General features: G+C 58.2%; 6 protein-coding genes and 1 non-coding gene across 7 annotated transcripts; 3 read left to right on the top strand and 4 right to left on the bottom strand.

The window, feature by feature from the left end:
* Nucleotides 1-15: 15 nt before the first annotated feature.
* D7B24_001589 (uncharacterized protein) lies at nucleotides 16-170 on the bottom strand (the record flags this gene model as incomplete). The annotated part of the gene is made up of 1 exon (XM_028635814.1): nucleotides 16-170. A coding segment is annotated over one exon (155 nt), but the record flags the coding sequence as incomplete, so codon positions are not given.
* Nucleotides 171-817: 647 nt separating this feature from the next.
* On the bottom strand, nucleotides 818-3,467 carry D7B24_001588 (uncharacterized protein; the record flags this gene model as incomplete). Its single annotated transcript, XM_028635813.1, has 3 exons — nucleotides 818-2,644; nucleotides 2,696-3,013; nucleotides 3,069-3,467. 3 exons carry the CDS (start codon nucleotides 3,465-3,467, stop codon nucleotides 818-820), a joined length of 2,544 nt encoding a protein of 847 aa, XP_028491839.1.
* A 1,379-nt stretch (nucleotides 3,468-4,846) lies between these two features.
* On the top strand, nucleotides 4,847-8,462 carry D7B24_001587 (uncharacterized protein; the record flags this gene model as incomplete). Its single annotated transcript, XM_028635812.1, has 2 exons — nucleotides 4,847-4,871; nucleotides 5,458-8,462. The coding sequence occupies 2 exons, from the start codon at nucleotides 4,847-4,849 to the stop codon at nucleotides 8,460-8,462; spliced, it is 3,030 nt and encodes a 1,009-aa protein (XP_028491838.1).
* A 200-nt stretch (nucleotides 8,463-8,662) lies between these two features.
* D7B24_001586 lies at nucleotides 8,663-8,778 on the bottom strand. Its single transcript has one exon. It is a non-coding gene; the product is annotated as a tRNA-Arg (tRNA).
* Nucleotides 8,779-8,991: 213 nt separating this feature from the next.
* On the bottom strand, nucleotides 8,992-10,224 carry D7B24_001585 (uncharacterized protein; the record flags this gene model as incomplete). Its single annotated transcript, XM_028635811.1, has 4 exons — nucleotides 8,992-9,527; nucleotides 9,623-9,934; nucleotides 10,004-10,139; nucleotides 10,192-10,224. 4 exons carry the CDS (start codon nucleotides 10,222-10,224, stop codon nucleotides 8,992-8,994), a joined length of 1,017 nt encoding a protein of 338 aa, XP_028491837.1.
* Nucleotides 10,225-12,039: 1,815 nt separating this feature from the next.
* Nucleotides 12,040-13,424, top strand: UBQLN4 (Ubiquilin-4; the record flags this gene model as incomplete). The annotated part of the gene is made up of 2 exons (XM_028635810.1): nucleotides 12,040-12,474; nucleotides 12,552-13,424. 2 exons carry the CDS (start codon nucleotides 12,040-12,042, stop codon nucleotides 13,422-13,424), a joined length of 1,308 nt encoding a protein of 435 aa, XP_028491836.1.
* A 590-nt stretch (nucleotides 13,425-14,014) lies between these two features.
* Nucleotides 14,015-15,325, top strand: NPR2 (Nitrogen permease regulator 2; the record flags this gene model as incomplete). Its single annotated transcript, XM_028635809.1, has 1 exon — nucleotides 14,015-15,325. One exon carries the CDS (start codon nucleotides 14,015-14,017, stop codon nucleotides 15,323-15,325), a length of 1,311 nt encoding a protein of 436 aa, XP_028491835.1.
* Nucleotides 15,326-15,334: the final 9 nt, after the last annotated feature.

The following is a 15,334-nucleotide window of genomic DNA, read 5'->3' as shown; positions in this document are numbered from 1 at the left end:
GGGGGGTGGGGGCACACCTCGGTCAGATACTGGACAGCCAGCTCCATGTCGAAGTTGGCTTCATGGAGAGCATCGGCGGCGTCGTCGTTGCTGAACCCCATGCCCTGAAGTTGTTTGAGGCGCTGGAAGTACTCGAGCTGGGGTATTTTCTCTGGCTCGTCGCTTGACATGGTGGGAGCGAGCAGTGAAAGATGTTTTTGAACAAGAGTAACCGGCGTAATCAAGCAACGAGTGACGGCAATCTGACCAAGTCAAGGCAGACCACGAGGCAAAGTATGTTGGTGTTGGTGAAGGGGTTGTCGTAGCCAGGTTTGAAAGACTGTGTGTTCACATCAAAGACCAAGCCTCAAATCTTGCCACTTGCTGTATCAGTCACTCTTGCCCTGGTACCCGGACTTCACCAAATGGCAGGCCCTACCAAGAAGGCTCAACGGTCATGTGGCGACCGGCGTGTCCCCATTCAGAGGCCACTGACATGTTTGACCACCAAAGGTGCTTTCCTAAGCCGGTCTTGCTTTACCCAGCACATGGGCGAGTGGCCTGGGAACTTACATCTATCATGAGGTTATCCGAATCCAATCTCAGCAGGAATCCAGCAGAGGAAGAACCCGTTTCCGGCATCTCACTGACCTAGCCATCATATACACATCGGTGGCTTCTCGATAAACAAAATTCTTGATCATTCTTCATTCAATTCGTAACGTAGTTTCAGTTTAGTATCTCGCAACAAACCACTTCCTAAGACCTCTCAACCCCTACTCAACACAAATTCAACACGTACCCTTCAAGACACCCATCCATCAGCAAAATGCGGGCTTCAGAGCGAGAAGCTCGTCACGTCCGATTGCGCGCCTCCCATCCTGTCCATCTCTGGTGTCGGCGGCGGCAGGTTCTCCGACTTAGTCAAGATCCAGCACGACGCATACATGTTCACCCGATCGATGCAAGCACCGCCTTCGCGCGCTCCAACTCGCTTCGACGTGAAGCCGTGCGCCTCGAATGCCTTGACGTACCAGGGGTGGAGCGCCGATGACCGCAGCAGCACACGGCCGCCCATGCGCAGAGCGCGGTTAAGCTTGGTGATCTGCTGGGCAGCCGCGGTGGCGCCTGGGTCGAACCAGTCCATGCTGTCCATGACGACGGCGACTGTCAGCGTGCCGGGCGTGATGCGCGAGATGACTTCGTCGAGCTCGTCAGTGTGGATCCGGAGGCCATCCAGGGCGCCCGGGCGAGAGAGGCGGGCGTGGGCCTTTTCTGAGAGGTAGTCTGGGTGGCAGCGCTGCGTGAAGTTGGCGGTCATGCACACGTGGTAGTAAGGGTTGTCGACGGCGATGTGCGTCTGTTCCGCAACGGGGTCGAGAGTGTCGAGCATGTAGTGCCAAATAGCGTGGGATCGAGAGTCTTTAGCCTTGGGCGAGGGGCCTTTGACGGCATCACTGACAGCATGGTCGGCCTCTATCATGGCAAGCTGATTCTTGGGGACGCCCAGCGCAGACCACAGGAAGGACTCCTGTGAAACGACAAGGTTGCAGAGAAGCTTTGAGAGGAGCGCAGGTCGAATCTTGGTGCGCCATACCTCTCGCTGCTCGTTAAGGGTCTTGGTGTCAAGGAACTCAGCGACAGCGCGCCTGACGCCGAAGATGCGAGTGATCCAGCGGAAAACGCGAATCGCATGACGCGAGCCTCCCGTATCATAGAGACCGTAGCCACGCTTGTTGGTGAAAACGTGAATGTTCTGAAGCCAATACTGGAACGCACGAGAGGACAGGTGGGGAGACAGCTTCGTCATGAGCAAGGTGCGGAAGTCAGGATGTTTGCCATCGCCAAAAAGCCTCCAAAAGTCTTCATAGGGAAGCGCGCAGTACGAGGCAACCTTGAGCTCGAGGAGGTGGTTCTGGGTGGGATTGAGGTCCACAGCGTGGATGCGAGCTGGGCTCTGCATGGCGTAGGAGAGAATATTGTCTCCAGCGCTGGTGATGGCTAGGACGACGTCGTCGGCGCTGAGCTTTAGAAGACGCTCATCAACCCTCGTGTCTTCCCACGTGAACGCATAGATGTACTCGTCGTTGAATTGCTTGTGCTTCTGGAGCTGGTCGTCATAGTAGATGCGCCAGTGGTGGTTCTGGTAGAAGAATGATGGAAGGGGAAGATTGGCAGACAGATTTTGTATGGCGGCCATGAAAGCCTTGGATCGAATCTCGGGCGCAGATTTCTCAATCGCTCGAGTTAAGGCGTTACGCTGATCCACGGGGTAGAGCAGTGGTGACTCGGTTGCGAGCGCGTCGATCTTCTCGATGATTTCGTGAGGCAGCGCCGAGGAAGAGAAAGGCTTCTTGTGGCATCCAACCCAGACGTAGTAAGGGATGCGGCCAAGAGTCTTGTTGCGAGCATTAATGTTGAGGATGGTACCGAACTTGTACTCGAGATAATCCCTGCGAGCAGCTTCAAGTCCAACGCGATCAATATCAAACCAAGCCCGCCAGAACGTCCGGGAAAGCCAGCTGACGTGGCGGTTCACAAGACCGCCGGTGAAATTGCGGAAGGAAAAGTCAACATGTGACTGAACGTAGAAATCAACAACTCCTAGGACACCATTAGGGGACAGAAGAGAAGTCAGAGAGTCAATGACCGAGTGATAATCAGGCTGGAATGAATGTCAGCATCAGTGGCACGTCAAGCATATAGAGTAACTTACGATCATAGACAAGCTGTAGGACATGGTGACAAGATCTGCGCCGCCATGCTCTGGGCGCTTCTGGGAGAAGTAGCTCAGGACAGGCGAACGGAGAGGAGTAGCGTTGATTGAAAGCCCATCTTCATGGTCTTCCAGACGGAACTTTCTCGCGTCTTCGCAGATGACCTTGACGTTGTCCCAACCCAATCTCTGGAAACGCTTTCGCGCAACATCACAGAGAGATGGAGAGAAGTCGACGAGGTAGACACTGGAGAAGAACTCGGGCACGTTCACGTAAGCGGACATGGCCTCGATGTTCCAACCAGTCCCTCCACCAACCTGGAAAATGCGTAAGCATAGCAATGTGAGTGAAAGACACAATCGAGAGGCGTACGTCAACCCAGATTCGCTTCGTGTTTCCACGACGCTTGACTTGCGCCTCGGCCTGCGCTTTGGCTTGGAGCTGTGCAGCTGAGAGCGCCAGCATGTCCTCCCGCCCCTGGAGGAGTAGTTTTCTGGTGGCATCATAAGCGCCGGCTTGCTTCTTGTAGAAGCTCTCAAGAGCATCCTGTTGGGTGCCTTTCTTGTCGCCGTTATGCGGTTTGATGAAACAGGAGTAGAAGAATAGAAGGAAGGACTTGAGCACGCTCGGCGGCTGGTCACTTCCTGAGGAGGACTTGGAAAAGACCTTGGAGATGCAAACACTGCCAAAGACAGCAAAGGCAACTCCTGCAAGGATGTTCTGCAGACTGGCGTCTAACGCCAGTTTGTTGTTACCACCAAGAGAAGCCATGGTACTCTCGCATTGCAGTGAGTACGAAAAAGGCGCGTTGAAGCAAAACCAAACTTGTTGATCAGTTGAGATAGAGGAAGACAGGTCGTATGAAAGGAAAAGGAAAAGAGAAACCAAAAAGGGGGGATGTGAGAGGCAGGAGCTATATACACAGATGCGTGACCAGCGCGTATTGTCTGCCTCCTATACCTGTTGGGTGCACTCTGGAGGTACATGCGGACAAGACACCCGCCGCGCGACGCGAGGACATGCTCCTGGTAAAATGCCCGCCTGTCTGAAGCACAGGGGCTTCGGTCGATCGTAGCAGGACGGAGATGTCCAAAGCCATGACCGGACCCTTACGTAGGGTAGCTGGAGCTTCCCAGCTCTCACCCGTCATCATCAAGGGTCGTCCGAAAGTCCCCTGTTACCCCACCAAGGCTGGGCACCGCGACCCCGCCGAGTTCTGTATACAGTCTGGCGCCCATGTCTGGTGTCTGAGGTGGACCTCGAGTGTGGGCCAATGGCCAGAGCACATGGGTGATTCTTTGGGGGACTTAAGCATGGATGAGCCCTGCGATTCTCAAAGAGCCTCTTGCCCGCAGCACTGTCCATAGGTGTAGTACAGGTCCAGTGTAACACGCGTGGGATGTCGCAGCTCACCAGTTGTAGAAAAACTTTGGGAGGCCAGCAAGACGTAGAAAAACCTCTGACTTAAGAACGGGTCAGGCTGATTGCGTTTGAATGTCATTGATTCTCGTTTCCTGCTCCGTCTATCGGTTGACAATCTTTGGCGGCCTTCTGAGGTCTTGTCTTGCTGTCATGGCTTCTCCCTCACAGCACTCAAAGAGCTCAAAGAGCGTGCTGGTGACAGCTGCAGGGGTGAGGCCACAGCGAACACGCGGGGGGGTGGCCATCACCAATGGGGGCGGGTCCCTTGGCCACATGTCCCAGATGATAGCTTTCTGGATGTTCTTCACGCTTGGAGAACAACGTCTGAGATCGACATTGAACTCTGGCGCAGATAAGCCGCCGGCTTCAACTCGAAACCACGTCGCTTGATTGCTGTGCGCTCACCACAGCCAACAGAGAAGACCACGCTTCTGGGGCTTTTGATGGGTCCAAGGGAAGCGGGAGACATCGGAACGGCGATGGGCCTTGAAGGTTAGCGAGATGCTTCCAGGGCAATGACGCTGGTCACCAAGGTCGTGTCTTGATGGCCAATGCTGATCTCCATCCTTCAGTAGCCATGTACCTTGGAAGATCTCATGGAACCCAGATGCTGTCACATTGGAAAGACGCCATGGTGGTGTGAGTCTTCAAAGAGCTCATTCTGATGAGGCGCAATCGGGACTGATCGACGATACCCTCTTGACAAGAGCTCTGTCGAATTTTGCCAGATGGAACCAGCTCGGAACGCAGGATGTAGGTAGCCTGTGAATGGAAGATGCTGTGGAAAGGCTCTTGGGTTGAAAGCTCGCTCCGGTGCGGGTTACGGTGCACCGTCTTCAATACTGTGCCAGAGTGCCTGGCACTGTACGCGTTCCTGGCCTCTCGGAACGCTCAGGCTGTGTCAACTGCCAGTGGAACCCTGTGAGTACCCCGCGGCAGACAGGGCAGCCCCGCCTAATTGTTTGACCGCCCATCAAGCAGTGGACGAGGCTGCCTCGTGTCTCGTGCGACCAACCAAGCATCAAATTGTTGACAAACTCAGATACTCGAACGCGCTCTGATCCGCGTGCCCACAACGTCAGGAAGGCCTATATTCTCCACAATCGTACTGAAATCCTCAGCGCCACGGCGGCAGGCAGGCCACGTCGTGCTCGAACCGGGAAGCAACCATGAGCTTCGCGATAGAGGTGCCTGGGACCGCAAACCCCCTGACTCTGCAGGAACTCTGCAGAGCCCTCGAATCGGCGACAGGTGCAGACCATGCCCAGAGGCAGACGTCAGGCCAGCAGCTAGAGTCTTGGGAAAAGCAAACCGGCTACTACTCTTCTCTGCAAGCAAGCTCCCCCTAAACCCTTTTGCACGTGGGAGCAACGGCTAACCTTTACCCTGCAGTTGATCTTCCTTGACAAGTCCCTACCCCGGCAGATTCGGTTCCTTGCTGTGATCCAGCTCAAGAACGGCATCGACAAATACTGGCGGATCGCTCACACAAGTAAAGGTGGCCTCAGTCTCGACGAGAAGAATCTCATTCGCCAGAAGCTCTTTCCAGGCACCCTCGACGAGGAGGATGAGGCACTTGCCCGCCAGAACTCGCTTGCTGCGGCAAGAATTGTTAGGATCGACTATCCCCGTCAATGGCCCGAAGCGCTCCCGAGCCTCATTGCTCTGCTGCGATCTTCTCGAACGGGCCAGCCGCAACATCTCCATGGCACCCTGCAGATCCTCCTCCAAGTGGTCAAGGAGATGAGCACTGCACGTCTTCGTAGCGCCCAAACCGCCCTCCACTCTATTACACCTGAAATTGCGTATGTGCTGGGAGAGATCTATGCAGAAAGGACACCGGTTTGGGTCGACTTCCTAACCGGTGTAAAGGGCCAGGATGGCGCCTCCGAAGCAGACATTGCTATTCGCATCACCCTACTCACCCTGAAAGTCATCCGTCGGCTTCTTATCTCTGGCTTTGAGGCCCCACATAAGGACAAGACCGTGCAACAGTTTTGGACTCTATCCCAAAATCACTTCGGTCAGTTCCTCGGCTTTGTCAGCCAGGAGTCTGCTGTCCCGGAGTCGTATCAAGAGCTCGTCGGGAAGCATCTCCTGCAGTTTACGAAGTTGCACATGGAAATGGCCACATCGCAGCCGACGTCATTCGCAGGCCTACCAAGTTCTCTTCCGCTTATCCACGCATACTGGGATCTGGTTGCCAAGTTCGCCGAGGTGTTCGACAAGTCAGAAGGCATCCGGCAGTCAAGCGGAGACGCAAAGTCCAAGGCCGAAGGACCGCTTCTCGAAAAGCTCACAACGCGTGCATTGTTGCTGATCAAGGCCTGTCTCGACCTGGCTTTCCTTCCAAAACATACTTTCGTCTATCGGGGTCCAGAAGCTAAGAAAGAAGAGCACGAAGCGGTCGAGTTTATCAAGAATGAGCTGTTCAAGGATGATTTTTGCCTGCAGATCGCAAATACTATTCTCACACATCTTTTCGTCTTCCGCCAGTCAGATCTCGAGGCCTGGGACGAAGATCCGGAAGAGTGGGAGCACCAGGAGAGATTCGACAGCTCAGCGTACGAGTGGGAAGTGCGCCCTGCCGCTGAGAGGGTGTTCCTGGGCCTCTTGAACCAAAGGAAGACCCTACTCGTACCTCATCTGCTGTCGTATATCCAAACGGCTACTGGTGGACAGGCTGATTTTGCCACCAAGGACGCGGTGTATACGGCCATGGGCCTGGCGTCCCAACATATCTTCCAAGAGGTTGACTTCAACAGCTTCTTGACATCTACCCTGGTCCCCGATGCCCAACAAACTGGTCCTTTGGCGAAGGTGCTCAGGCGGCGGATATCCATGCTCCTGGGACAGTGGGTGTTCCACAACGTGTCGAACGAAAGCCGCGCCATCGTGTATGGCATCTTCCGTCACTTCATGGACCCCAACGCCGAGGGCAACGACATTGTCGTGCTGATTTCGGCTGCCCGAAACCTACAGATGATTGTGGACGAGCTCGACTTTAGCGTCGACAACTTTGTGCCGCATGCCCCTCACATCCTGGAACAACTTACCCAACTCATTCGAAACGTCAGCGTTGATGAGACGCGACTCGCCCTCTTGGAGACGATGAGACTGGTAGTGACGAGGTTGGAAGCCCACGTCACACCGTTTGCTGATTCCATCGTGGGCGCCATCGTACAGGTCTTCCAAGTCGTTGGCAACCAGGAATTTATGGCGAAGACTGCCATCGTTGCCGTCTTCAGCGCTCTCGTCACATCGATGGGCACCGAATCGCAGCGATTCCACCCCTTGATGGTGCCGCTTATCACAGAAGTCGCGCACCCGACATCCGAGCTCCACACCTCTCTCATTGACGACGTGCTTGACCTCTGGAACTCTATCCTGTCGCAGAGCAATCCACCTGTCTCCACGGAGATTGTCAGTATTGCCCCCTTGCTGCTCCCGATCCTGGAGTATAGCCCCGAGACGGCCGGCATGGCACTAGAAGCGGTCGAGGCGTACATTATTCTTGCGCCTGGGGCCGTGTTGGAGGACACACTGCGCCGTCCCTTCTTGACTGCGCTCTCGGGTGCGCTCGAGGTCAAGAGCAGGGAGCAGGTCAATGCCGCGACGCGATGCATCGAGTACCTCATCAGGGCGGCTCAGGAGTACGGCGGTGCGAACGGCGTGTCGGTGGTCATCCAAGACATGCTCGAGACGGGCTTCATGAAGAAGATCCTCGAGAGGCTCCATGACGCGTGGGAGGCTCACCAGACGACCGGTCCCAACAAGAAGTCCCCCAAGCTCAACACAGTTACCGAGGGCGACTACTTTGCCATTCTCGCGCGCCTCGCCTATGCTGACCCGACGCTCTTCGTCAACATGCTGGCGTCCTTTGGCGACGTGCAGCAGCAGGTGTGGCCCTGGCTGACGACCGAGTGGTTCTTCTACATGGAGAGCTGGGACCGCATCGAGCACAAGAAGCTGACGCTGCTGGGCCTCACGCGTCTGACGGAGCTGCCGAACCCCGTCCAGGACCTGGCACTCGGTAAGCTGCAGGACTACATGAGCCTGTGGGCAGACACGATAGCGGAACTACAGGACGGGGCTGTCGACGGATCTGACAACCTCGTCTGGGGCGAGCAGGAGGGCGACGAGTGGGACACGCCCAAGAGCATCCGCGCCCGGGAGCTCTACCAGAGCGACCCGCTGCACCGTGTCGTGGCGAAGCAGTTTGTCATGGAGAGGGTTCGGGATCTCGTGCAGCGGGCGGGAGGCGAGCAGAAGTTTCAGGACGAGTGGATGGTCAACGTGGATAAGGAGGTGGTGCAGAAGTTTGCGCAGTTTGTGAGCTCATGATAGATGCCAGCTACAGGTTTGCTGTGCTGGGGCCAGGGACTGGATTAAGGAAAAGGGGGGTGAACGAGCGAGATGGCATGAATAGATGACATGAATGATATGATTTGACCGTAAACTCGCTTTCGCATAAGGGACTGTTCAGACTGCCAGGTCCAGGTAGGTACAATCAAGGAGACTGTTCACTACCCCAAGAAAAAAGTTAGCCACAGATGGATTCGAACCACCGTCTCCTGGGAAGAGTAATGATGCTGTTAGGTCTTCGTGGTCGGGCTAGGAGGGAAAGAAACCAGGCGCTCTACCACTGAGCTATGCGGCTGTGTGTTGTTGATTGTTGACCTGGCCGCCTGGTTGTCGGGAAGAAGAAGGGCAGGGCGCGTTCTTCGCGTGCTGTCTGGCAGGAGACGTCAAATAAACGAAGTGGGACACGGGCCTACACGCACAGAATCGCGGGGCTCTTGCATACTCATCACACCGGGCACACATTTCATCCAATTCGATACATTCGTCCACCGTCCACTACACATCAGATCTACAGCTTGCTCTTCTGCTCCCCCTCCTGCGGCACCTTGACGACAACCTTGCCCCATGTCCCCCTGCTGCCGAGCGCCGTCAGCGCAGCCGGCACCCTCTCGAGGCCGTCGTAGCGCTCGTCGGAGAACTCGGTGCCGCGCATCTTGCCGTCCTTGACGAGCTGCATGATGCCGTCCCACACGGTGCCGACGGTCTGGGGCTCGTGGTTGGCGTACTGGCCCCAGTGGATGCCGACGAGGCTGATGTTCTTGAGCAGGACCTTGTTCATGGCGACCTTTTCGATCTGGCCGGCGGCGAAGCCGACGATGAGGATGCTGCCGTTCCAGGCGGTGCACTTTGTCGAGGCGTCGACGGCGCCGACGGGGTCGTAGACTATGTCGACGCCGCGCTTGCCGGGCGTCAGGGCCTTGACGGCCTGGGGCCAGTCCTTGGAGGCCGTGTCGATGGCGTGGTCGGCGCCGTAGGAGAGGGCGATTTCGCGCTTGCGCGGGGTCGAGGCTGTCGCGATGACGGTTGCGCCGAAGGCCTTGGCGACTGGGCGATTTGTTAGCTCTGGTAAAAGCAATGACCCAAAGAAAAAGGAGGAAAATAGAGGAAGAAGGAGAAGAAAAAAAAAACTGGCGGCCTACCCTGCACAGCAGCAAGACCGACGCCGCCGGCCGCTGCGTGGATGAGGACGTAGTCGCCCTTCTTGATGCCGGCACGGACGACGAGGGCGCCGTAGCTCGTCGGGGCCGTGACGAAGAGGCCAGCGGCGGCCTGGAAGGACCAGCCCTCAGGTACGGGCAGCAGAGAGACCTCCTTAGCGACACACTTTGTGGCGAAGGCGCCCTGGGTCGCGCCAAAGACGCGCGAGCCGACGGGGAACTTAGGCGACTTGGAACCGGCTGGCGTCTTCAGCACGATGCCGGCGAACTCGGCACCTGCCACCCAAGGGAAGGCTGGGGATTCGTTAATGGAGATGTCATCATGAGAAACCAAGAGCAAGCTCATGTGAGTGAGGAACATACGAGGCTGGTTCTGGTATTTGCCCTGAATCTGCAGGATATCGAAAAAGTTTGTCGCCGCGGCATGGACCTGGATGAGATACTCGTCTTTCTTGGGGGTGGGGTCGGGCAGGTCAGTGACCTTCAACTCCTTAGGGCCCTGCGATGTCTCAGTCAGTGTCATGCCCTGCTGGTTCAGGAAGGCGCCGTACCTTGACGTATTCCTTGACTTCGATGCCCCTCATGTTGGCGGTGGTCGAAGGGTATATCGTAGGGGGGGGTGATGGGGTAGAAGAGTACGAGCAAATCAAGATGGATTGAACGCTGGGTGTATGGCTTGACAAGTAGCAATTGAAACGCAGATGATTGTCACCAGTTGAGACCAATACGCCGAAGAGATGAGGATGAAGTTGGATGGAGCTTCCTTCCAAGGGGGGATGGAGCTTAGGGAGCTCATGAGGGGCAGCCGAGGCTCAGCGATGCAGTTGCCGGGCGTAACCCCAGATCGGGGACCAGCGTCAATGCACAGTCGAGCGCGATTCGTTCTGGGGACCCCAGGCCTGTGGTCGCCCGAGGCGGGGCTCGTTTCGGGAATCGTCAGTGAGGCGGCGTGGCGTATTTGCCGACTGTCTGTTGTCATCCGTGGCTGGTGGCCGAATCTGTCTGTCCGTGGCTGGCACCTCCGTCCTACTCCTACCTGCTTCTTAGGTACCTAGGTAGGTGCCTAGCCTCAGTGTCACATCACGTCACATCACCACTACCATGACCACTGCCTTGGGACGAGACGATCACCCGGACACGGGCATGAGCATGCGTGAGCCTAGGTGGTCGTGGCAGGCCACAGCAAGGAAAAGAACAGAGCGGCCGGAGATGACAATGGGCCTGACCGACAAGCGAACCCTTCTGCCAGCAGAGCTGCCTCAGTCAGCCATCTCCTGGGCGCTGGGGGGTGGGTTGGAGTGAGGCAGATGAGCGAACGAGCAAGAGAAACACATGGACGGCCGTGGAAGCCGGAGAGTGAGCTTCGGGGCCTGCAGCAGCCAACCGTCTTGGGCACCTCTAGGTCGCACAAGCCATGAGTCGAGGCTCCTTGTGCGTTTGGCAGCGCCGGGCCATAGCTCTGGCCAGAGTCTGCAAGCTGCTCTCTGTTCCGGCCGGTTATACGAAGGTGTCAATTTTGTCTTGAGCATCTCGATGATGAGACAACAGCGGTCGCCGATTCTGTCTGCATCTACCTTAGGTCCCATAGGTACCTCACGTAGCAAGGTAGATAGGTACAGCCAGCCCACGTGAAGCTGAACCACCAGGGGAGCTGTGTGGTACATTTGTGGTGCATCCGCGGTGCCACTCCACTGCGAGGCCCCACGTTTTCCTGTTAGCGCCCCTGCGAGGGTTCTGTTTGGGTCTGGCTTGGGGGGCTCGGGGGGCTTGGGGGGCTTGGGGGCCCAAGTCGGCCCTCCAACTTCAATGAACCAAGGGCCCTCACGTCACCTGTTATCAAGACTTCTCCACTGTCGCTGCAATGGTCCTGGCTCCAGCCTTCCTGCCGCCTGTCCTCATCCTTGCGCGCGCCCCGCCCCCTTCTCTGCCCTTCCAGCCTGCCAGTCTGCTGGAGGGTGGAACTGCCAGTCTGCTGGAGGGTGGACCTGCCAGTCTGCTGGAGGGTGGAAGGTGCTGGTTGTCCAGCTCCGAGATCCGCTTTGGCTTTTACCTTCGCTGTTGCCATCGCCGTCGCTCACCTCTTCTTGATCCCTCTCTCTCTCGCCTCCTGCGATTTCTTCTCGCTTCTGTTATCCACCTCCTCCGAGTCGTCTTACCTCGTTTGCCTGCAACTCATCTCAGAGCGGCAAACGCTCTTCATCTCGTTCACCGCCAGCACCTCCGTGGCCTGCCCGCTTCCCCTTCCCCTCCCCCACCTCAACAGTATCGTCACCTGTCGAACGACCCCTCTTGTTCCAAACCCCAACCGTCCACGCCAATCAGTGCCAGCCAGCAACGTCGAAGATCACCCCACGGGACAAAAAAAATTACAGATAAACCCTCCACGCTCCCGCTCTGCCATGGCCGACAACACGGAAGGCTCCGGCGACGCCCAGATCACCTTCAAGGTGAAGACGGGCGGCGACAAGACCCACACCATTACCATGTCCGAAGGCGCCACCGTCATCGAGCTCAAGACGACACTGGCAGGCGAGGCATACGAGAACGTGCCTGCCGAGCGCCAGCGTCTGATCTACTCGGGTCGCGTCATGAAGAACGACGACACGCTCGCCACCTACAAGATCAAGCCCAACAACACCATCCACATGGTCAAGTCGGCCGCCTCCAACCCCACGCCCCAGCCTGCCAATGCCTCCTCCAACGCGGCCCCCGCCGCCGTCCCCAGCAACATGGGCGCCGGCGTCGGCAGCAACCCCCTCGCCGGCCTCACCGGCGCACGGTACGCCGGTCACGTCAACCTGCCGAGCCGTGAAATGTTTGGCGCTGACGGAGGCGTGAGTATCCCTTTTCCGCCTGCTTGCTGCCGGTATGCCTGCCTTGGCTGCAGTTTTCGCTGACCTCCGCTGTCTAGATGGGCGCCCCCCCTTCCGACGACCAGATGGCTCAGATGCTCAACGACCCCAGCATGATGCAGACCATGAATGCCGCCCTCGATAACCCTCAGTTCATCGACTACATGATCCAGAGTAACCCCCAGCTGCGCAACCTGCCCAACGCCCGCGAGATCATCCAGTCCCCCTTCATGCGCCAGATGATGACCAATCCGGACATGCTCCGCAACGTCATGCGGATGCAGCGCGGCATGATGGGCGGCCAGGGCGCCAGTCCCTTCCCCGCCCCCGGCGCCACCGACAACACACCCGACAACGCCGCTGCGCCTGGCGGCACCCCGGGCAGCAACCCCGCCGGCGGTGCGCCCAACCCCTTCGCCTTCCCTGGTCTCGGCGGCTTCCCTGGAGGCGACATGAACAGCATGATGGCCATGCTCGGTGCCATGAACCCAGGGGGTGCTACTGCTGGCGCGCGCGGACCGGGTGGTGCCACGCCCGGTGCCACAGGTGACGCTGCAGGCGGCGCCAACCCTTCGTCGCCAACCCCGCCCCCGGCCAACCCCTTTGCCGCCCTCTTCAACCCGCCGCCCTACCCTCAAGGCCAGACCCCGGGCCAGGAGCAGCCTGGGCAGGGCCAGCCGGCCAACCCGTTTGGCCAGTTCAACCCCGAGTTGATGCAGCAGATGATGCAGATGTTCGGCGGAGGTGGAGGTGGAGGAGGCTTCGGCAGCCCCGCGGCACCGCCCGACAACCGGCCCCCTGAGGAGAGGTACGCCGAGCAGCTGCGCCAGCTGAACGACATGGGGTTCTACGACTTTGATAGGAACGTCGCTGCCCTCCGAAGGAGCGGCGGCAGCGTCCAGGGTGCTGTGGAGCACCTCCTCTCCGGTTGAACGGTGAGGGCGAAGGCGCATCGGGGCAGGAGGAAAGGCGGGGAATGCGGAGCTGACACGAGCACTGTTCTGCGCGGTAGTTTTTGGAGGCCCGTTTTCAGGTTAGAACAGGGTTCAGGCGCGCGGAGCCCGGGTTCTCATGTACATACATACGTGCTGCGCCCTGCGAAGCCAGTCGAGGGCTTGGTTTTGCGATTCTCTCCTTCTTAGTCGGAAGGGAGTCATGATCCACGATTACGATAGGGATGTCATCACACAGCCCACGATAATGGAGTCTACTATTGATACATGGCGTCTTTACATGTGCTGTCGGCCGTTTGTGACGTGACAAGGTTTTGCTGCCTCGAGCTGCTGCCTCGAGCTGCTGCCTCGAGCTGCTGCCTCACGCTGCAACCATCCGGCCGCTGGCAGGTGCGATGTGATGATGTTGAGGAGGCTACGGAAAGTGGGGCTGGTCAACTTCATCAGACCCAACAACGGCCCTGTTGCTGAAAGACACTGGATCTCGACTCCTCCCCAACATCCATCTCCCCACCAGACAGTGTGCTCATCCAACAGCTGTCATTGTGGGAGGCAATGCCGCCATCATCATGATTCAGGGAATTTTCTATGCGCGTTTCCTGCCGCTTGAAGGTCCCATCATCGTCGCCCAGTCCCCTTCAGGCAGCATTGTGCCGACGCCGACGACCATTGCCGCCAAGCCACCTCTCATCGACTTTGACGTCCTCCAGGAGTACATCATCCCCCGCAAGGCCTTCTTCAACCGATTTCTCACGGTGCAAGATCCAGAAGGGCGATACTCCGTCCTGGGATTCCCCGTGCTCATTCCCGATGCCAAGTACCAGCGCAATGAGTTCATCTTCAACTTTGGCCTTGTGCTCGATGCCGACGCCGAGCAGGCGCCTTACGAACGCGTCGTGCGCCGCCTCGCCGTGACCTTTGCCGAGATGGAGAAGCAGGACGAGTACCTCAGCCAGCAAGAGGCCGACCGCGACGGGCGCCACCCGGGCCCCGGCCACAGCCACAGCCAGAGCCAGAACCGGCGGCCGATCGAGAGCCTCCTCGAGATCATCCGCGAGGACCTCAACAACTACGGCGAGTGCATGATCCCCGTCGACGACGCCAACACGATCAACATGAAGCTCTTCCCGCACCACCCGCCGCCGCCGCTCGTGCGCGGCTGGCACGTGCCCGTGCCCAAGACCAAGCTCGCCTCCATCGTCGACCCGACCTGGGACCTGACGCTGCAAAAGGTCATTGCCCACATTGACGGCGTCTCGGACGTGCGCCGCATTGCCTGGCAGGCCGACGTCTCGCTCGACCTCGCCACCCTCGCCCTGCGCCACCTCCTCTACTACGACGTCGTCCTGCTGCTCGACCTCTTCTTCTTCGGCTCCTGCTACGCGCCCCGCGCCCCGGGCATCCACGACTTTGTCGCCGACGTCGACGGCATGCTCGACGAGTGCGCCGCCTACGTCTCCGTCGGCGCTCAGCGGGTCGGCCGCTTCCAGCTTGTGCGCCTCATGATGAGCTTCTGCGTCGGGCGCTCCGTCATGGAGTGGCTGCGCGGCCACCAGGAGGCTGGCTTTGACGTCCTGCGCCACGTCGACGTGCGCCGCTTTGTCCAGTTTGCCGTCATCAAGGGGTGCCTGTATCGCGTGCACAAGTACGTCGTCAGCAAGCAGTACCTGGCCGCGCTGGCGACGGGCCAGGCGACGCCCGGAGGGGGTGGTAGTGGTGGCGGCGGCAGTGGGGCGTCGGATCCGCTGCAAAAGTATACCGATGGCTGTCACTCCTTTGACCAGATCATCACGGAACGCGACCTTGCGGACGGCGAAATCATGGACAAGCTCAAGAGGTTGCCGCTGCCGCAGGGGGATCTGACTGTGTTTTACAGATGATCACGAGGG

Source organism: Verticillium nonalfalfae (assembly GCF_003724135.2).
Source record: "Verticillium nonalfalfae strain VnAa140/NRRL 66861 chromosome Unknown scaffold_131, whole genome shotgun sequence".
Lineage (NCBI taxonomy): Eukaryota > Fungi > Ascomycota > Sordariomycetes > Glomerellales > Plectosphaerellaceae > Verticillium > Verticillium nonalfalfae.
The sequence above is the reverse complement of the archived record's forward strand: the minus strand, read 5'-3'. Positions and strand labels throughout refer to the sequence as shown.